Source organism: Thermobia domestica, chromosome 8 (assembly GCF_964235325.1).
Source record: "Thermobia domestica chromosome 8, izTheDome1.hap1.1, whole genome shotgun sequence".
In the NCBI taxonomy this organism is placed as follows: Eukaryota; Metazoa; Arthropoda; class Insecta; order Zygentoma; family Lepismatidae; genus Thermobia; species Thermobia domestica.
Genome location: NC_137461.1, coordinates 294588237 through 294611611, shown reverse-complemented (window position 1 = coordinate 294611611; position 23375 = coordinate 294588237). Strand labels below are relative to the sequence as shown.

The 23375-nt window shown below is 35.4% G+C and overlaps 1 protein-coding gene across 4 annotated transcripts in view; it reads left to right on the top strand.

Moving 5' to 3' along the window:
- The window catches only part of Fip1 (Factor interacting with poly(A) polymerase 1), a 56930-nt gene extending 46186 nt beyond the window's left edge, over positions 1 to 10744 (top strand). For 2 of the 4 annotated variants that reach the window (XM_081770023.1, XM_081770021.1), the window contains exons 9-11: positions 1890 to 2137; positions 5925 to 5963; positions 10407 to 10744. In XM_081770023.1, the coding sequence (XP_081626149.1) occupies positions 1890 to 2137; positions 5925 to 5963; positions 10407 to 10545 (426 nt within the window). In that variant the 3' untranslated portion in view covers positions 10546 to 10744. The remainder of the gene's footprint in view (positions 1 to 1889; positions 2138 to 5924; positions 5964 to 10406) is intronic. The other 2 variants (XM_081770022.1, XM_081770024.1) reach the window with 2 other exon arrangements.
- The last annotated feature ends 12631 nt before the right edge of the window (positions 10745 to 23375 follow it).

The following is a 23375-nucleotide window of genomic DNA, read 5'->3' as shown; positions in this document are numbered from 1 at the left end:
CGTTCTTCCCAGTATTTCGCGCTCTGGTTTGCTGCTGAAAGCTTTATCCAGGGTTCAATTTTCTAAGCAAAATTTTTGAATATTTTCTTGCATCACATTACTATTTTATTCTCCTTCATGCATGTAAGCACTCGACTTGTAGTCCTAAACTTGTAAATATTAAGATATTGGTGAGAAAAACCCATCTAAAAGTAACATTCAGGAAACTGCTAATAACAACCACAAAAAATGGCCACAAATTTTGAATTCCGTAATTTCAGTGTTGCCAATTACCGAAATTTTTTGATTATATATTAAACTTGTTGGCAGTAGCGTATTCAGGATTTCGTTTCGTGGGGAAACTATGCACAACACAGGGAAGCAGAGAAGCAATTGCCCACCTGAGTTTGAGAATTAAATATATTTTAATTTATACATAATGGCAAGAATAGCAGACTGGTGAATCTTATGTGATATGATACACACAAAAGATTTAGCAGTGAATCTAACCTTTTATTCTATTCATAGAAGAAAAAGGAAGCATCCTCTGGGCCTACTTAATATCCCGGGCTACTTATTCCCACCTCCCTTCTTGATTTTTTTTTTTTTTTTTAATTCAAACCTTTACCTTTATAACTAAACGATGTAAATATTTCTTTGTTATAATAACTAAAGTCCTGTTATGTTGATATCCATGCAAGTTGATGTGAACATCAGTTTCGCTTATCAGCTCCTCTTAGTTTTGGTGTTACTGACGACGATCGGCTTGTATCACAACTAACAACGGTCGGAAGTATGATAGGAGAAATGAAAGAAAGTAACAACTAAGAAAAAGAAACAAGAGTAGAATGGACGAAAGAAAGAAAAAAGAACGCAGTTCTTACATAGAATGAAATTTGACAAATATAGTATTATTTCTGAACAAAGAGCATAAGAAAATGGAAAGTCAATGAAATGCTTAGAAATGTTAACAAGGACTATTGTTGTACGTGGAATGCGAAAAATAAAAAAATACTTCGGGGGGGAAGGGGCTTGAGCTTGATAGCTCCCCTAAAATACGCCACTTGTTGGGCATGTACTATTTTTATGAAACGTGTTAAACATGTACTAATTTTTATAAAGTTTGTTAGACACATACTAATTTTTGAATCCTCCATTGAATCATGTTATCTGTTATAAATTTGGTCAAAGACTAAATTAAATCTTGATAGAGGCAATCTGGACAAACAAGCGGATTATAAGTTTAATCTTTGACCAAATTTACAATATATAACAAAATTTCTCTGATGATTCAACAATGAGTCATGTGTCTAACAAAGTTTATAAAATCAGAAATTTTCGCGCCGTGTGGACTTTATGGTAGACAGACACCGTACTCGTGGGTTTTTCGGGGTTCTCCCGTTTCCTCCCACTTTCTTCATTCCACCATTTCACTCATCTCTCATCATCACCGTCTCCTTTAGTCTAACCGGCATAACCGTGGGACGTAAAACTTAAAGATTTTATTTCATTTTCAAATCAGAAATTTCGGTAATTGGCAACATTCAATTCGAAAAATTCAAAATTAGCGGACATACATTATGGCGGTTGGCATCACTGTCTTAGTGTTTACAAATTTAGGAGTACAAGCTGAATATAGTAATATGACGCAAAAGCGAAGAAAATAGTATCTTTGATTCTGGACAAAAGTATCAGCAACAAACGAGAGCAAAATATTGGTAACAGAGAAAAATAACAGATACAAGATAAAGTCTTTGTACATGTAATTATATAAAATATGAAATCTTTGACATAAGTATTAATTTTCGTTGTGACTGAAGTGTTAATGGTTTACGTATGTGTAGAGTAAATGTGTGTTTGTATGAAGAATCAGGATTCTGATGTGTTTGCGTGTTCGTTGTATTTTCCAGCAGACTTGGGACTCTGCTGGTCTCCCGATGGATATGAACCAGTCCGTGATGTCGTCGATGAATGAAACATCGAACCAAGATTCTCAGGACGCCTTCAGCTCCCGAGGCTCTCTGCGTGAACACAGTGAGGTGAGGGATGACCGCGAGAGAAGCCGGGATAAAGACCGGGAGAAGTCCAGGGACAAGGATAGAGAGCGGAGCAGAGACAGAGACAAGGATAAGGACAAGGAGAGAGAGAGAAGGGATAGGTATGTAGTTAATATTCATATTAAGAACTATTAGCAAGCCATTAATGTTTGCATTTTAACGCACTAATATAATAAAAGAGCAAATATTGTTAACTGTGCGGTGCGCTGTGAAATTGTATTTTGCTCCAATATTTCACATACCTCAATGCCTGCTTTATCCAGCAGTCTTATTTCTCTGGTTTACTTCTTGAACTGTTACATATTCGTGGGGCACGAGATCCAGTGGTAGAGCGCTTTTACGTCTGGTGCGTGGCGTCCCTGCTTCGATCCCCGACCAAGTAGGTTCGTAGTGGACACCATTGTGTGTGTGTGTGTTTTTTTTTTTTTTTTTTGTTTTTTTTTGGAGTACTCCCGTTTCCTCCCACATTCTATCATTTCTTCCATCATCATTCACTTGCTTTAATCTTCGTCTCCTTTAGCCTAACAGGGATAATCGTCGAACGTTAAACTAAAATATTTCATTTCAGTTTTCAGTTTTTGTTAAATATTCATCCTATTTCGCTTATGTACGGGAGAAAGCAACTCTATGGCCTATGGAACCCAAAGGTTCAATGCTGCGTTCACAAAAGCTCTACACTAACTTCTATTCTTAGCCAACTAGATCCAGTTTCTACTTTGTATTCCTATTTCTGCGAGATCCATCTTAATATTTTGCTCCCATTTGCGCCTAGGTCTTCCTAATGGTCGTTTTCCGGTTGGTCTTCCAGTTAAGACTTTAAAAGCGTTCCTACTGTCTTCCATTCTGACTACATGACGTACCCACCTGAACCCCCTAGAGTTGATGATCCTTAGAATGTTTCATAAACGCTATAAATTATGTAGTAACTCGTTATAAAGTTTCCGCCATTCCCGCTCCTCTTGGGACTGAATATTCATCTCTGGATTTTGTACTCAAATACTTTCAGTGTGCGTTTTACTTCAGAGTAATCGACCATGTTTCGCAACCATACAGAACAACAGGCATGATTTTACTTCAGCACTTGGAATCTACATGCAGCAGATTAGTATACACTGTACACAAAGTGAGAAACATTCGTTCATATGGTAATGTTTTGTGTACAATTTATCAATTCTAAGAAAAAGAAAAGGTGCACTAATATACACTGTAGTCGGATCTCCGGTTTTACCAACTTCGAATTAAAAAAAAAAAAAACTTTATAATTGAAAAGTCTAAAGAAAATTTCAATTTTTTCCAACAGTTGAACTAAACTTCCTTGTTTTAGTCCTTCAGCTTTAATTTAGCATACTCCGTTCTGATGGCAGGTTTGAAGCCATCAAATTCGGTTAAGCGTTGACACTAGTGTGCATAGTTAAACTTGAGAAGTACTGAGGAAATCCTTTTTTTCCCGTAAACAAGAACCAGAGAAATAGGCCTACTGGATAAAGCAAACACAGGTAACAATATTTGCTTTTTATTTATTTATTTATTTATTTATTTTTAATCCATCTTTTTGTTTTTTTACTACGACTTGCAGGTCAGATGTACAAGAGCTGTTCAAGAAAATCTCAAACTGAACTTCATTTCTCAAATGTTCGTAACTATAACACACAAATAGTGAAAAAGTGACTGACTGGACCGCGACTCGAACCCGGACTCTCTGGCATACTGTGCCGATGCGTTAATCGATAGTGGTTAACGCATCAGCACAGCATGCCGGAGATCTCGTGTTCGAGAGCCGGTCCAATCAATCTCACTTTGGGTATTAGAAAATTCACATTCACAAAGGGTTTAGTGTGTAAAGTAAATCGATCGTTTCCTCCTTTCATTAGAATATTCATAACTAGTTGAGTAATAACTCGCCATTCATCTTAATCCGTTTATTATAACATTTCTTCTACTTCTCAAGCATCTTGGTACCTTTCAAAATCATATCACATCTTTTTAACACTGCCTTATAGTTCAGAAACTGATGGTGAAGTTTCTTTCTAAATGTTGGAAAGCAACGAAAGTCACACGTTGTGAGATAAGAGCTGTAATGGATATGTAGTACACTACTTAGTCAGGTATTTCATCCCAATATTTAACACATGAAACCTGAAGCCTCCCCTTATCATGGTGAGGCCTTCTTCCGTTCGAGGAAGTTTGGTATTTTGTAGTAATATGTTTCCTTAGATTTTGCAGAACCAACTGTAATACTGTTCTCTAACCGTAGTGTGTGGCGAAAACTCACGCCAAAGAATGACCAATGTCTTTCTAGCTAATGGATCTACCGAAACAATTTTGACTTTGGGGTATTGAAATGATAGTGCTTTCCATACATTTCCCTGTTTTTATCCTTTGACAAGAAGCGGATCTCGTCATCAGTAATGAGTGATTTCATGAGGTGTCACGTCAGATTGGCCCAGACAAAAGGTCGAGGGCAGAAAGGCATGAGTCAAAGTGGTCCTGCGTGAAAAGGACCCAGATCAGAAACAGCCTTCAGATCAAAATACAGAAATGCCTATTAATGTTTAAAGAACATACATGTACACTGAGTTAGTTAAAATTATTGCGTGAAATCAGTAATAATGAAACACGTAAACGGGGGAAAAGCAAATGTTGCAAGCGGGTATTGGTTCGAAAACTGCATTAAATGGGGGTGTGGCCATCATGGCAACTGTCTTAAATTCCACCATAGTGATTATCACAAAATAGTTTTTTCATCGAATATAAACTATGATAAAAATAACAGGCATTAAATTAAAGTGTCACTTCATAAAAGATACTACTATAAAATGTTCTCGGAAGTTATTTTTTCGTTGCAAATTAATTAACAAACTTACGACGATTTATTAAACCTTTTTTTCATCGAACTCGTACGTATTGACCGTACGTTGCAATTCGTCCCAAAGATTGTTAATAGTGTTAAATTTGGTAGTTTGGGGTGATGTTTCAAGCACTTTTTGGGCAGTTGTAAAACAACCATTCTCTTACTATATACGCTTTATGATTCGGATCATTATATTGATAAAATGAAAAGTCCTCTTCATTCCCAGTTTCCAGCACTTTGGTGAAGATTTGTCGTAAGAATGTTCAGTCATAATTTCGTCAATAAACGCTAAGTCTTCAACACCTGATGAACACACAGAGCCAAAACCATTACGCTGCCTCCGTGTTTTATGATAGGCTGAAGTTTCTTTATATTTAGCTGTGTATTTACCTGTCGCCAAACTATTAATTATACCATCAGACTCATGCAGGTTCAATTTAGATTAGTCAATATACAACATATATTCCCACAATTTGTGGGTTTTTCTGTGAAAGCTTTGGCACATTCAGGTATCTTATGTTACTTAATTTGAATAATATATGATTTCTTTCTAGCTCTTCTGCCATCATACACTTCCCGTATCAGCACCACATAGCACAATACACTGACCAGACAAGACAAAACATTATCACTATCCGCTACTTTTTGAACAAAGCCATTACAGTCTACTTAATGTTCGAAAATGGGGATGCGGTGGCTCAGTGGTAGAGCGTTCACCTCCGGTACTTGGGGTCCCTGGTTTGATCCCAGCTCGCGCCGTGTGGACTTTGTGGTGGACAAACACCGTGCTCGTGGGTTTTCACGGTGTTCTCCCGTTTCCGTCCACTTTCTTCATTCCACCATTTCATTCATTTCTCATCATCACCGTCTCCTTTAGCCTAACCGGCATAACCGTGGGACGTAAAACTAAAGATTTCATTTTTTTAATGTTCGAAACTTTACACATGAAGCATATTAAGAGAAGTCTATTGTTTTATAGTCGTAAAATAACAAGTAACAATTTATGTAAGTTGTCCATAACTAATTTACTATTCCAGGGAACATGGCAGGTCGGACACACGAGGGTCATCCCAAAAGTAAGTTTACAAGTCATATTTCGCAATAATCATATTTTATATTGTACATACACTAATGCACATTCTATCCTATATGCTACAGTCAACACTTTATTTGTTAACACAATCACCATGAGACATTTGTCGATACCACTTTTGTAAAAAGCGGGACTCTGACTGTTGAACCAGCGTTGCACCGCTATATTAACACCTAAGTCAAACTATGAAACCTCGATGAATTCACGTATCTTAAGACATCTTTTCCAACAGAAGGTGTAAAGTAGGGGTAGTTTGAAACAAGGTAGGCAACAATTATTACCATAAAGAAAAAATTAAATAACAGAACTAGTTATTAAAACTCTTAAAAAGGATCTCTTAGTCACACAACTTAGTATAAACACTGAAAGTTATTTAGATAAGTACAAGTTCACGCTATATAGACCATTTTCAAGCAGAATGGTCTATAGGCTTAAGAATTGGATCAGAAAGTGGTCTTGCACGTACACATTACTGCAAAAGCAGAAGAGCACACTGACGTGAGATTCTTTCATATATGTGTAGTGTAATGTTGAGTAGAACATGTCGTGAATTACGAGTGAAATAAAACGTAAAATCATACACACTTGGTATTCCGAGAAAGGAATAACATACCGTTAGAAAGCCAAACTGTTTGTAGTTAACCATCCAGGTGTAAAATCTTTAATTCAAACGTTCGTTTACTATTATAGTTTCAGGATTTACCAGATCAGTCCGAAAAAAAAGTGCAAGTAATCTAAAATTGATCAAAAGTGATGAAGTTAATAAAGCCAAACTTGTAGATGTCCATTCGCTACTTGGCTTTAAAATAATAAATAAATAAATAAATAAAAGCTAACACGACAGTTGGGATGGTACAACGAATCAAAGCCAGAAACAATTTAAACACCTGCAATTTTTTTAATTAAAAAAATAGCCAAACAGTTGTCTGATCTGAAATAAATAGCAAAATCTGGAGCGCGCATATTGTATGGCAAACGTTTGATGAACCACGAGAATGCATTTTGATACATTATGAAATGTACGTCAAAGTGGACTCGAAAACATGACCTGGTTCTCAATGTACTCGGACAGACAGAAGCCGGAAAAAAAAATGATTGTGTCGCAGATTGTGTGTTTTCTTCTTTCTTAAGCTTAGGTATTTTCTATACAAGAGGAACAAATGCCGAAATATACAGAAAAGACTCCATCGTCTGTATAAAAGGCACGATATTCCTTCTTCGTTTTGTCCAAATTTAGCATCTGCCAACGGTATAATTGTTCATTGGCAACAACATTGATTTTGTTGAAAAAAAAAAACATCAATCTATCCAGCTGCCCATGGATCCGTTCTATTGAACCATGTTGTTTAAGTGTGAGAAAGATACTCCAGAAGAAATGGTAAAACTGTTAGAAACATGGACGAATTCGAAAAATGCTAGTAGCATGCTGCATGTAGAAAATGCACCTCAGATAATGTGCGTGAATTGATGGGCGCCGTAGAAGACAGGAAAAAATAAAAACTGTAGATTGTATACAATATGGATTATAGTATCATAATACGTGTTTCCACTGTAACCTGTCTTGGTTTGTTTGTATTTGTTTTGATAACACTTAACTACTTATCGATACAATCCCTATATAGTGTAAATTTTCCAAGATATTATGAAATACGTGTTCAATGAAGCCTGGTACTGTATGTGTGATCAATGTGTCAATATAGATTACATATTCATAGTACCTTAGCGTATTTGTGTTTTATTCAATCTTGATTATTTCGATGTCACACTGACATCTTTTCCAGATGAGCACTTTGAATTACTTGTTGGCCTGCTGGTAACGTACATTTTCAACGAATTTAAAAGGTTCGTTATGTCTGTTATTTGTGAATTTATCAATTTAGAGCTCCCTATTCCATAGAGCATCAGAAACTATCTAAAGAAGTGATGAAAATTTTTGCGCCACTCTTGCCGTTCCAAAGATATTGGTCAAAAAAAAAAAAAAAAAAAAGTTGAATTTAAAAAACCATATCTCGGGAACCGTAAGTCGTAGAGAGATTATATTTTGCGAACTTTTTTGAATTTTAAGCCCTCCATTTTGAGCATGTGTTCCTAAAACAATATATCAGAGAACGTTTTAACAGAACTCTTAAACAAAACATGTGCAAAAAATTTAGTACCCAAGAAAATTATAAATAGAGAAAAATTGGTATTAAGCCTGTAGAAGTTAATAAGAAAAATTAATTCTTTTTAAGTTCATTCTGGCAATGCTCTTGGGACATTCTCAGCTGGTTAATCTTGTGCCTTCCTTTTCCAACTGGAATAATATTTCTTAACACTCCACAAATAGTTTCCAATTATTGGCAGAGTGCACTAAAGGCAAGTTAAATTGCTGTTAATTTTATATGTAAATTAGCATTAATTTAACTTGCCTTTAGTGTTCTCTGGTAGTGATTGATGAGTCTGTTAATATTTGTGAAGTGTTTAGAAATAGTATTCCAGTCGGAAGAGAAAGATACAAGATCGAAAATGTAACTTATCAGCAGCTTAACAATTCAAGATGCTCGTGTGGAAAAAGATATCAGTGTGACATCGAAGTGATCGACGATTAAATAAAATACAAATACGCTAAGGTAAGTGATTTTATTAATGCCTTATTAATTTACATAACAATGTATTATATATAAAATTAAAACATTAGCTTAATACATATACATATATTTAGCTTCTTCAAGATAGTCCTCAGTCAATGCAATGCTCTAGTTCTATCTCTGCATCCATTTCTGAAAAACACACAGGAAACTTTCTTTGACACGTTATTTCATACATGTTGAAAGCTTTTTCTGCTTTGATTTCGTTGTCAAACCGATGTCCCGTGAGGACCTTCCAGAGAGTTAAGAAAAAACAAGGGGGGGGGATTGAGAACAGGTCTGTGAGGTTGATGTAATACTGCAGAGATGCTCTTTTTTTTATGGTCAAGAACTCAATCGTGTGCTTGTCGTCCACTCATTCTAGATATATGCAAATGATCATACAAAATTTGTATAAGTTTTGTCCACCGATATTCCCAATATCCGTCTCAGCTTGAACACCTTTTTATTGTTGTATGCACTAGTGTGCCGTCTCCCTGTAACTCACAGTTTCAATGCTATCTTGAAATGATTTGTGCCGTCTAAAGCAAGCTCAATGAGACAACATGGCTCACAAAAAGCTCTCCTGAGTTTTCGCATAGGTGGTCGAAACGTTCTTGTCCAGGAGATATAAAATTAAATTGCGTAATCAGACATCTCGGCGGTTTACATTTTATGGTTTGGATTGTGGGAATTCAGCGTTTCTTTCAGCAGCCAGGATGTATGAGACGTGGACCTACAGTTTGGTTAAAGTGATCCGAAACACCGTAATATGTTCAAATTTCATCGCCCAGAAATCGAAGCTTGGACCTCGTGTATCAAAGGAGCGCTCCAGGCGCTAACTAGCGGGAGGGTTGAACACTATAGAGGCAGCAAATGTATTTACAGTAGCTCGACTAAGCACATTATGGCTACTAGAGCTGTAGATGTTTCTGATGTAGGGACGTATATAGTTCTTCCTCGCATCGAGAAAGGTGGCTCAGTGGTAGAAAGCTTACCTCTATTACATGGGTCCCTGGTTCGATCCCCGGCCAAGTAATTTTGTGATGGACAACATTGTGTCCGTAGGTTTTCTCGTAGTACTTCTGTTTCCTTCCACGTTCTCATTCCAGCAGTTGCCTTAATCGTCTCCCTTAGCCTAAAGGGCATAAAGGTGGGACGTTAAAGATTTCATTCCGCATCGAAAAAGAGTTCAAATAGTTACTACCCACGAGATCACAGTGCAGTCTTCACTGAATGCTTCTTGTACGCTACAGAGAAATTAGGTAAGATATGGCCCTAATTATAGTCATAATTTTAACAGTAAGACTATTCATGGCTTTGGGTTAATTGATTTAACAAAAGAGACACTGACCAAAGCTTAAAACTTTACTTTAAAGTGAACACGAAGACTTATACGATGAAGGCCTCGGTAAATAAGAAAAATAAATAAATAAATAAAAATAAAAAAGTACAACAATGACTCTATATATGACTGTTAAAAGAATTTAAAAATTTTTTATAACAATGAATATATATATGACGGTTAAAGAATTTAAACTCTGTTATAACAATATTTATATATATGTCTGTATTTTCATTAATTTCGATCGTGTCTGAAGAAGGATATGCTAGATATCCGAAACAGTTACAAATTATAATTTAAAATAAAGTAAAGTTTTAAGCTTTGGTCAGTGTCTCTTTTGTTAAATAATTTTAACGCTATGTATGATGTAGACACCATGAAACGAAAGATCTCTATTACTTTATTGTTGACTAAAACAAAATTTAATATTTCCTGTCTGTAGTTAATAATATATGCTATTGTGTTGTTTTTGTAGATCCCGTCGTCACCGGAGTCGAAGCAGAAGTGCAGATCGGAAGCGAAGACACAAGAGTCGAAGTCGCAGTCCAAGTCATCGGCACAGAAAAAAGAAATCTCGTCGCGAGAGAGGAGAAGGCAAGGAGGACTCCGAATGAGAGAGAGACGTTGTTGTGTCGAATTCAATGAGCTTCAGCTACTACTTTACTTCAGTCGATCTATACCCACTTCATTTCCATGTTTATTTAACAATTATGTCAAGTTTTTTTTAGTACGTAATATATGTATGTATGTCTTAGCTTAAAAAATAATGGAAAAATCTTGTTAAGAGAAAAGAAAAACTTACGATGGAATTTATTCTTGGCATTGTTTATTTTTTCTATGTACACTGTACAGAGTATTGTGTAGAGAAAAAACGTAATTCGACCCTTTCAAAGTCAAGAATATGTAATTGAATATGTAAGTTGCAATATTTATACTGTGCGAGTTATTTTTATTTTTTCTATTTTTTTATATATTTTTATTTTCTTTTTCGATTTCAAAAATTTCTTTTTTTAACAATTATTAATTTGTTCAGTATGTATTTATTATTACAATATTCTTTTTAATATTTAACAAACAATGATATGAAAAATATTGTAATAATAAATACAGGGTTTACAAAAATGTGTCACAGTATTTTGGAAACAGATTCCCCACACCAAAATAAGAAAACAGTTCATATGGACCTGTGCTCAAAACTGGATAGTTTCTTAGTTATAGGGTACCTAAAACGAGAAACAAGTGAACTTTAAAAGTTGATAGCTCCACTACTTTATGGGATCTATCGTAGTCAGGTCAAGACATCACTGAGGGACTGGTATGTGAATTATCCAGATACCTATGTTTAATAATGCTCCAGTATTTGCACCAGGGTTTGCCCAAGTGGGCCCAGCCCGAAAAAAAACCTACTACCGTATTTCAGATGCTGAATTTAAACTTCCATACTAGTGGAAGTGTCTATGTACAGTGAAGAAAGATGCATTTTCGGTGAAAACCCGCCATGGAAAAAAATGCTCGGGAAATTCCCACAATTGAACGCACAAAGCATTGGAAGTGAATACTTCAACAATAAAACTATTTATTTTAAACTGGAAGATATTTAACTTCATTTAAGACATTTACCTTATAATATAGGAATTATTTCTTTGTTAATTGTTTTAAACTCATTTTCGAGAAAGAACCGTCTTGCTAGTGCTAGGGAAATTCCCGTAATTGAACGCGCAAAGTATCGGAAGTGAACTTCAACAATAAAACCATTTATTTTACGCTGGAAAATATTTGCCATATACGATATTTTGAAACATTTATTTATAATATATGAACGATATTTTCAAACATTTATTTATAATATATGAATTATATCTTTCTTTTAAATTAATATATTTGGTATTCATACTGTATTTGGTGAACGTTACTGAGGTTCCTGGAATGATTCGATCTACATTTGTTGGTTTGTCTGCCTGTATCACACTCATATTACAGTATACAACTTTCGGTCTTTTAAGTTTAAATTTTCAGGGTACAAGCACGAGACACACTAAATTTCCTGCATAGATTTTGGCGGCATACCAACGTAAAATTTCAAAACGGTGGCATTTTTTAAAAAAGCGGGTATCCACGCTACAAAGCGCAATTTTCAGTCTTTTAAAAACAAGTTTTCAGAGTAGAAGCACGAGATACTCTAAATTAGCTGTATATGTATTTTGGCGACAATCCAACGTAAAATTTCAAAATGGCGGCCATTTTTTAACAAGCGTGAATCCACGCTACAGGGTCCAATTTTCGGACTTTTAAGTTGCAATTTTGACGGTAGAAGCAAGAGACATTCTAAATTAGCTGTATAGATTTTCTCGGCGATTCAATATAAAATTTCAAAGTGGCGGTCATTTTTTTTCAAAACAGTAGTGAACAGAAAATTGTTGCAAGTTGCGACAATGATAATCTTGAAAATATAAACCACATGTTAACACTTTTACCCCAAAGACGTTGAAAACCCAATTAAACCCGAAAAAAACAATAAAACCCGAAAATACCTGAAGAAACCCATATGGGCCCAGGTGGGTTGGGTTTTTCCAAAAACACCCGGGTTTTTTCAAACCCTGATTTGCACACCAATTTTTTGAGAGGTAGGTGGAGAGTGATCAAGTACTTCCAAAGAGCCTCTCTACAAATGATTTTGCAAGTATCGGAAGTTCTGAATTTGGATAGTTCACATACTAGTTCCTGAATTGTGTGTTGACCCGACTACGGTCAGTCCTGTAGTAGTGGAACTATAGATCTTTAAAGTTTTAAGTTTTTGGCACCCTATAACTACGAAAGTATGCAGTTCTGACCACAGATATGAACTTTTTTTCTTATTTTGATGTGAGGAATGTATTCGTACAATATTGTGACAAACTTTTGTAACACCCTGTGTATATCTTGTTGCTGTTGATTAAAAATAAACTTTTCTGTTGTCTTGCTGGTAAGTGTAATAAATTATCTGTTATTATGCGCAGTTGTCAAGAAAACTCTTAGAAACTGCAAATTTATCATGCTATTGTGCTCATGTGGTGATATATTCGTCCCAGGAAAGCGTAAGTGCTCTTTAGTGTTACGAGATATCCTTACTAAGGCTAACAACCACTACTACCATCAATTTACAATAAGCTTATCATTATTTGTCTTATATATTAGTGTAACCCTCTGCATACTTATTATATAGCGTGTTTATAGATGAATGGTGCGGTTTTAAAAATTAATAATTAAATCTATTTATTACGTTATATGGGCGAACGTAAGCATAAGCAGCAGCAACTGATGCATTAATCACAGTCCTTCAATATATGCACCCTCGGTCACACGACACACATCTACATGGTTATCACATTCTTCCCATACTCGTTGATTGTCCGTCGCCGTCCCATCGTTCGCCCTGATGGTCTACAATGCATGCGTTATCCGATTACAAAATTCCTCAAGGGACACGGGCATAGCGGTATATAAACTCTGTCTTTAATGAACCCCCAAAGAAAGAAATCGCTTGCTTTTTAATCTGGCGAACGAGGTGGCCAGGGGAAAAGGTTGTTATTTTCTGATCCAGTGGTTGTAAAGAACACGATTAAGATGATTTCGTACATTCCTGTGAAAATGAGGCCGAACACTGTTCAGTTGCAAAATGTAATAATCATAATTGGTGTTTAGCTGGGGTAACAACCAGGTTCCCATCATGTCTAGAAATGAATCACCGGTCATAGTTCCTTGTTCAAAGAAAAATTGGCCATGTGCTTTCTCGCAGGACACCGCACAGAAAACATTCACTTTTGGAGACCCACGCTGATGCTCTATCTGTATATATTGTTTTTCACTTCCCCAGATACGGACATTATATTTGTTCACCTTGCCACTTACATGGAAGGTGGTTTCATTGCAGAAGGTGAGTCTTTCTACAAAACCATCTTCCTCCATTTTCCTGTTACGACACCATCTCGGAAACTGACACTGCAGCCCCGCAGTATGCATGACAAGCAAACATCAGGTAGCGCATGAGAAACTTAAATAGTTACCACTGGTTACGGTGTAGGTTTTACCCGTGTAAGGTAATAAATATTAATTTTAATGTCCATCATGAAACTTCATCATTCATATATAAACACCCTGTATAGTTCCTAAAAACGTAATTATATCTATACATTATTCCGATATTCTTTCTTAATACGTTTAATCATATCTCAAAATATTTATACTGTATAGCATAATTTAATTCCTGACACTTATTCTGTCTTGTCTTCAAAAAAGCACAAATCCATTACACAGTCAAGTAAACACAATTCATCTTCCATCTAATCTATTACGTGACATTATTCGCCAGTCCTGTGTACTTCTATAATGTGTAGCGAAATGGTTAGCATCTTTCATTCTCACTAGGGGCTTAGCAGAACAATTACAAAGCTACTTCCATTAGGAGGAAACAAACTCCGGTCTAGAAAACCAAAAATAGCGTGATGAGAATTAGTATGCTGACCACACACCACTCAAGTATAAAGCCATAGACTGGCCATTACCCTTTATGGAGCTTAGTTGTATTTTAAGTATTTGGAACATAACCAATGGTTATATGTTTAAACCCGAAAAGAAATGCCATACTTAATCGAAGCCCGTCCCTTCGTCTTTCCTAAATGAGTTTCTTTAGTTGTAGAGCATTCAGTTCTGGTGCGTGGGTTTTTTGGTTCTATCCCAGCTCTTGCCAAGTATACTTTGTGGTAGACGAAATGCACGGCTTTTCTCGGTGTTCTCCGACTTTTTTTTTCCATTCCACCATTATCATTCATCTCATCATCACCGCCTCCCTTAGCTTTGGTGCATAACGTGGAACGTTAAACTAAAAAAAAAAAAAAAAAAAAAAAAAAATGCATTTCTGTTTACGACGCTATAGAGAACACTGGGAATATGTTACAGGATTATTCCATAAATAACGCACACTAATTTTTGTTTACTTATATGTTTAATTTTTTAATACTCTTTTCAAACTAGTTCCAACGACCAGAAAGCATCAGAAGTCATCCAAGATTATGTCATTTTTGTTCTGTTGTCGAATGACTCGGTATAACGGCGGTAAAACAACTTCTATGCATCTCTGCGAATAGATCAAAATCTGGTGGGTTCATATCTGGAATGCAGGAAGGATGAGATACCACTCCCAGCCGTATTCGCGTAGCGTTTCACATATGACATCCCAGAAATGCCGGCGAGCGTTGTGAAGAATGAATGGCCAAAGGTTTGCAGGCTCATATATTTGTCTATAAGATGGTGACGAAAGCCTCAAGGTATTATGCGGTGAATAAGTTATTTGTTCCTGTCATTTCTCTCCAATATGGTTAAGTGACCGAGATAACGTATTCGTTGCTCTCCTGCCTGAAACATCTGCCTAGCGCTGAAACGGATGAAAACAAACTTTACCAAAAAACTAAAATCATTCGCATGTGCAAATACGTCTTTTTCTTTATTTGAGTGCTAAATGAACATTAATTTAAAACAAGGTGGGAGCAATACTAAATGTTCAGCGTATACTTGCAAATTTAACATTGTAGGTCAAGACGAAATAACTATTCATGGCGGCCAATTTATCCTCCTTTTCCTGAGGCTACGGTTCGCTGAGTGTGAGTAATTACTACATTTTCTGAATCTTCCTTTTATTCTTCGTATTCTTGTTTTGTGTGTCTAGGCTAATTTAGTCCTGAGCTAGGAATGTTAGAAATTAGCTCGATGACATCGACATTTTAATATAAACTGTCTCACGAGCAATGGTCTTGCAAAATAGGCTTGGTAACTAAAACGAAAATGGAAATGTTTTCAGTTATTTTTTTTTTTTTTTTTTTTTTTTTTTTTTCAAGTATATTATGATATCCACCTATACTCATTTTTGTACTTATGAAGTTAAAAAAAAAAAAATAGACATATAGTTTTCAGGGACAAGATGAAACATACTCACGGGCAGAATCCGGCTCGCGGGTCGCTACTTCGGCATATCTGCACTGGATTATAAATATGTTAGATGAGTAAACTACTGTATATGTATTACATCCCTGATTTTTTCTTCTACAGTATGAGAAAACAGTCTGTATTATTTAAGATCACGTACTGGAGTTTGAAACAATAGGTTTTCCTTTTTAAACTTGGACCATAATTTGACAATCGATATGAAGCCCGAACAAATCGGCTTTAAACTGAATCATATACTGTAAGCAATATATCTACATTTACGGCGTATTTACGATTTTGTTTCGGGGAACTTTAGTCCTGGAAAATATGAAAATTTTGCAAGATATTTCATTTACTTTAATATAGTAAATAATACTATTTTAAATGCAGTAGAAGAATGCGTCAGGCGTCATATTTACTACGATGTATTATGGATCAACACCTGGCCATGTCAACCATTATGACAATGGAAACTCGACGTGTATGTCTCGAAAAGACAAGATTTCCTTTAACATCTTTTATAACATTTTCCCTAAGATATCTCGTAAGAGATTTCCTAAGATCTATCCTCTAGTGCATAACAGGCTTTAGTATCTGCTATTTGGACGAAAATCGGGGCCCCATTGGCCACCAAAGACCCGCTTCTGATTTCGTGCACTTTATCAATTTTTTGAGGACAAATGTCTCCAGAACTGGTGAAGATAATGAATGAAAAAGCTTTAGTTCGGACTATGCCAGAAATAAATTTGTGACATTGAAAACGACTATACCATCCACGACAGACCCGGTAGAGCCGCCGCCTTCCTGAAAAGAATGAAGATGACTGTCGATCCATAAAGGACAGGAAAGACTCGATTCCTTAGCTTTGATCTCAATTGAAAAACAAATGCTATGTGAAATGAACCTAGATGTATGCTTCAAATTTTATGATCAGGTTATTACGAAAAGACCAGAAGATGGGAGTTTGTTTTCAGGCAATTGAAAGTGATTACATGAAAGAGTAAGATAAAACAGAAGAATAACAGTTTATGGTAAGTTATTAACTATTTTATTGTATTTACTAGTAAGTATAAAGTATTTCATTGTATTTATTTTTGTGTTTAATGTCCAATGATTACGCACATAGATTGAAGATGTTAAACTAAATAATTAAATGAAGAAACTGGGAGGAAACGGGAAAACTGAAAAACCTCACATAGAGTGCTGATCTAGCACATAGATCACTTGACAGGCGGGATAGAACCAAAGACCCCCTATACCAGAGGAAAGCGCTCTATTACTAAGCCATCGCGGCGCTTTGTCGATTTTTGTCCGCGTCTAACACAAAGTTATAATTAGAAAATATATTGCTAATAGAGTTAAGAAGCTCAGAAATATGGAATAGTGATAAATGATCTATAGTTAATATATTATCCTATAGAAACTGCGGAAAACATGCAGGATACGCCACTGCGTAGTGTATATACAGGGTGACCCAATGGTAGATACACCCCCTACATTGATCAGTATAACATTCTAGTTTATGGATTTATTTGCTTTTGCTCTTCCGAGCTTAAGGTGTAAGTAAAAACACACTAGAAACAAATAATAAAGAAACAAAGTCTACCTGATGGATAACAATAAGAAATGGTATAAAATGTAATGAGTTGATGAGAACGGAACTGTATACCTACTTCTGGGCCACTCTGTATAGAAAGATCTACGTGGCTTCATTCCGTAATGGTGATCGCAAACTATGCAGTGTGACGCAACGCAAATAGTATAAGAAATTATTATCACGACTATCGCAAATTTTGCATTACAATGACGCAAAGCTGTAAGAAAAGGCTGAGTTCCTATTTTCGCGTTTCGTTGTTCACTTAACCTAGTCCTGTAATACCATCATGGTGTTGTTTACACACCTCTGAACACCGTTTCTGTGTCAAATCAATAACACTAGGCTGTGATAACACGTTACAATGGTAGTAACGCAATGACAACTAGCTTATGGTTCAATTAAAGACAACTGGACTCATATATTTTAATCTATCACTGCCAGTTCAAACAGTGTGCATAAAAGTAGTGCCAAATGCCTTAGGGCAAAATAGGCCATAGCCCAATGATACACCTTCCTAAATTAATGTGACATAACTTACAATTGAATCCCAACCTAGGTAAACCATTAATTAAATAAGTAAGTTTCATTATGTGATACTACGATAGACTTCCAAACTATGCAATATTAACTAACTCACTCTATGACCTATGGAACCCGAAGGTTCAATGCCGCATTCACAAAAGCTCTCCACTGACTTCAATCCTTAGTAGAGATGCAAGGGCTTGGAAAAAAAAAACGGCTTTTTTTTAAAAAAAAAAAACTCGGTTTTTTCTGCTTCGCTTTTTTGCTTGGGAAATTTTGGGCTTTTTTCAAAACTCTGCTTTAAATTAATAAAGCAGACTTTGTTTCGCTTCTCTATAACACAAAAAGTCATTTAGTTAGTGGTTGATGTCGATAATAATATAAAACCTCGAAAATAAACCATGAATTTCGAAAAGATATTTCAAACAATTTTACTTCAACATATTTACATTATGAATTCCAAAGGATTAACCAATGTATATAATAAAAAAAATTTAACCTCCTATATACAAAAGTAAACAGAGTTGGCAAGAAACATGATTGTTTTTGAAAATGCCTAAAACCCGTTTATTGGGGGGAATTTAAACCAAGTTTTTTTTTTTTTTTTCGGTTTAAACAAGGTTTTTTTGACTTAGATATTTTGCTTTATGTATTTATATTACATTTTCACAGAAATAAGTTTGTTTCGCCTTGGTGTTATTATGCAACAACAGAGTTATGCTGGAAGAGGTTTTATAAGCTTAAAGAAGTCCGGTCAGTAAATTTCTTAAATTGAGAAACTCCCGCCCTAGACATTGGGAAAATCCCGTCATTACTTTAAATGTAAAACAATAACGGGAAAATCCTGTTATTGCTTTGCATGTAAAATTTAAAGGTCAACGTATCATAATCAGTACGATAAAACTGAGGTATTAAATTACAAATTTAGTATGTAGGTATTGAAAGTCCAATCCAAGCTACGTTGGCAATCGATAAATTTTGCCAATTTCTATCAATATATTTAAGCAACCTTGGCTTCTCTATAAAACAACAGGCATTCAGGCATACAGAAATATATAATTTGGTTTCGTTTCGTATCTTTAGGCTTAACATCCTTACGTAATACCGAGGTTATCAAAACGACGACTTACGCTTAAAGTGATATCCGAACCGCTACTTGTTTACACATGAAAGAAGGGTTGTGGTTCGACCGAGAATTGAACATGGGACACCTTGATTAAAAGGTGAAAACGAAGTAAAACTAATGCAGATGGTTTGATATGTGGAAACATCACCATGAAGTTCACACGATTCGCATTTTTCGTTCTATTTAATTTTTTGGTTTAAAGCAGTTATTAAAAAAACAGCTAGTGTAAACGAGCCAACCCTAAGGCCCGTTACACAGTCAAGCGGAGCTCCGCGCTCCGTCTTCCGCACTACGCGTGTGTGCTTACACAGTCATCCGTAGTTACGCGTCACGTGATCATATACAGGATTCTTCTCAGTCAGTGTTGCGAGTCAACATGAAAAGTTCGAAACGACAATAGTGGCATCTTAATATTTCTATAAGAAGAGAAAACGAAAGCACAGAAAAATAAATGTCTCAAGATTCATCCCTTAGTTTCTCAAAGAAGTCTGAAGGGAGCTTTATGTCTGTGTATATAGAGTTGCAAGAAGACGAGAAGTATTTCAATAATTTCCGTACGTCAATTCAGTCGTTCGATGACCTAATTGAAAAAATTCCATCGAAATTATAAAAATGTAGTTTAAATAGAATCCATATGCACGCTCTTAAAAATACAGCACTTTCCTTTAAAAAATGTCATGATACTGTTTTTTTAACAAATGAAAATAATAAATGTTTCTACAATTGGTTAGAACTTTTCATTCAATCAACTATTTAATAATAGAGATAAATTATTTGCCACAATTTATCTTTTTTCATTGTTCATACCTTCATTTTTACAAAAAAAAAAAAAAAAAAAAAGAAAGGAAGGAAATCTTTTACATCTCTCCTTCCATGCCTATTCACGAATGTCACGCTTTTTGTATTCCTCACAAGAGAGATCCCATTAACATGCTGTTAATTTAACCTCTATGATAATTGAAACTGAAATTTGAAATTTGTTGAAAGAAAGACGAAAAATTACAATAGTCACGTACTGTTAATAGTGGTACATTAGAGGCACCACATGTACAGTTCCAATGAAGCAAAGGCATTAATTGGAAGTTCCAATTAAACGAAGACATTATAGCTAAATTAAAAATAACATTAAAAAATATGAAAATAGTATTATAGAACAGTATAAAATATTATTTAGCAACTCACTATCAAAAATAAGAAAAGAAATCTGGATCAATTTTCATTTTGCTTTTGCTACCATGTACGTTTCTTTTTACATTTTAAAGAGAAGTGACTGCTCCGCGCGCGGAGTTCCGCTTGACTATGTAAGCACCCATTTGCTCAATGGCCTTATCTGCCTCGCGGAGCGCGGAGGCCTCCGCGTGACTATGTATGCACCCATAAGAATGAATAGAACAATCTTGCCACGCGGGACTCCGCGTGACTGTAACGGGCCTAAAAATAAACACTTCTTTTTTAAAAAATATAGAAATAACTAGCAAAATTGTATGTAGTATTTTTACTTCAAAATATTTAATACCCTCTTTTTGGAACAAAATAAAATTAAAATAAAGCATAAGAGAAATACTTAGATTTTAATGATACACTTAAAGGATGCCCATCTAGAACTTTTGGTTCTGTATATTCTTGAAATTCTTCAGTTAAGTTTTTTTTATAACCACCATCACGGTTTACCCAATCCCCAAGTTTTCTGAATTTTTAACAAGAGGGATTCAACATTCCAATACGAAACTCCCCGCCCCCAAAAAAGGACTACGGAATATATTTAAGTGAAGCTACATACAGCTGCACAACAAACATGACTGAGTGGTTAGCTTTTGCGCTTCTATCGGGAAGTCCGGGATTCAACCCAGCATTCGACCATTCTGACAAAGCTTTTCTTCATTCCATCTGTGAATGTAGAAATAGTGCGTGTACTGTGAGTTGGCCGACTTCCTTTCTTATTGTTTTTAAATCGTTGTTATTACTAATTACCAGCAGTGGCGGTTTTGCGAAGGTTAGGGGGTCGGTCTTTCGGACTGAAGCCTGTTCCCCAAAGTTGCAGAATGTCTAAAACAAATGAAATATCTATTAGTTATGTCTTTACTCATAAACTTTATGCTCCCGTCAAATAAAAATTAGGAATGTTTAGAAAAACTAAACATTAGTAAGGAAAACCCCTCCCAAAATACTTTTCTAAATTCGCCACTGATTCTCAGTATAAAATGATCTTCAAGGTTGTATCCGGAAAATTATTGCTAAACATATAAACGAAACGAAATATTAGTTATGCCTGTACTCATAAACTTCAAGCACCTCCCAGATAAAATTAGGACTTTTTAGAAAACGAAACAATCAGAGAAACCCCTCCCAAAGTACTTTTCTAAATCCGCTCCTGATTATTTGTATAAATTGGTATTCAAGGTTGTATCCGGAAAGTTATTGCTAAATCGTTGCACAGCTACAGTATAACAGAAATGTGGAAGTACGGTTTGACGGACGTATTGAAAAACGTATGCTTTGACGGATATATAGAAAAACGTAAGTTTAACTTTGTGCTAGAAGCTAGAGTACTAAGCTCTTAGAAATGAAACACGGATGACAAACTAAAATGATCTAGAGAAGAAAAAAATATCGATAACTAAAAGTTAAAGTTAAAAAGCCTGTAAAATTGCTCTCAAATACTACATTCTTCATGTTAGCTTTAATTCGTAAAGCATGTGCTCCATCCATCTTGATGGTTAATTTCAGAGCGAAATATGGCATTTAGGTCATTGAATTCATATCTAACTATAGAATATACTATTAGAAAAGCTATTTAGATAGAAAAATCATGAAAATGAAAAAAGCCAAAATTCTCGTTTTTTCCTAAAAAGCCGGCTTTTTATGTGAAAAAAAAACATCGATTCAAAAAAAACGGCTTTTTTTTTGCATATCTAATCCTTAGCCAATTGGATCCAGTTTCTATTTTGTATTCCTATCTCTGCGTGATCCATCTTAATATTGTCCTCCCATCTGCGCCTAGGTCTTCCTAATGGTCATTTACCGGTTGGTCTTCCCACTGGCGTCTCTGACATGTAAAATTTGGGGGCGGGGCATAAAAGAAAGTTATTTACATGGTGCTGCCTAGCCCAACATGTTTATTATCTTCGATTCCATTTGCTACCTTTCTACTTACCTTCACGGACCCCCTGAGGTATATCAAGAACTGTTATAATCGTTTAGCAGCCTGAATATTATATTCCAAATAAATATGATAATTATTATTTATTGTTATTCTGTCGTTAGTAAATACATTAGAATAATATGTTCAATATTTTGCACTTCAAAATATCGGCGGGGGAACGCGTCCTCCCGCCAGAGACGCCCATGGGTCTTCCAGTTAAGATTTTGAAAGCTTTCCTACTTGCTTTCATCTTAGCTACATGACCTGCCAACCTGAGCCTCGTAAATTTGATGACTCTAAACAATGTTGGGTAATCCGTATAAATTATGTTGTTCCTTGTTAAGAAGTTTCCGCCATTCCTGTTTCTCTTGGGTTAAATATTCGTCTCAGGATCTTGTTCTCAAATATTTTAAATCTATGTTCTTCCATCCAAGTAAGCAACCATGTTTTGCAACCATACAGAACAATAGGCATGATTATCGTTTTATATATTTTAAGCTTCAAATTCTTCGACAGAATTCGCGACGACAAGAGATTCGAACTGAATAATAACACGAATTCCCTGCTTTTAGTCGACATTTAATTTCTTCGTGAATATGGTTTTCGTCTGTTAATATTGATCCTAGATATCTGAAAGCATCCACTTTACCAAAAGTATTATTTGATATTTTAACGCATCCATAATTTGCCGTATTACGAACCCGATGGACTTCCATGTATTTAGTTTTCTCTGCATTTACTTCTAAACCCATGTCCCTGCAAGCGTTTAATAAGACCTCTGCATTTATTTCTATTGTTTTCCTACTATCCCCTATTAAATTTACATCAACAAATTCAATATTGACAAGGAATATAGTACTATAATTTGCGTTTTTAATAATGTGCATAACGTCATTCCAGATTTTTCTACAGGGGCAAGATCCTGAAGTCATATATACCAGAAAGTATATGAGAAGTTTGAAAGCCGAATTGTTAAATTTAAGTACCACTTAGACCTACCAATTATAAAACAGGAACTCCGAACATTCATATACCGTCTTAAATTTAGGAATTAAAACTTACCATGCAGCATCATTTTCTGGACTCTCATAGATTTCAG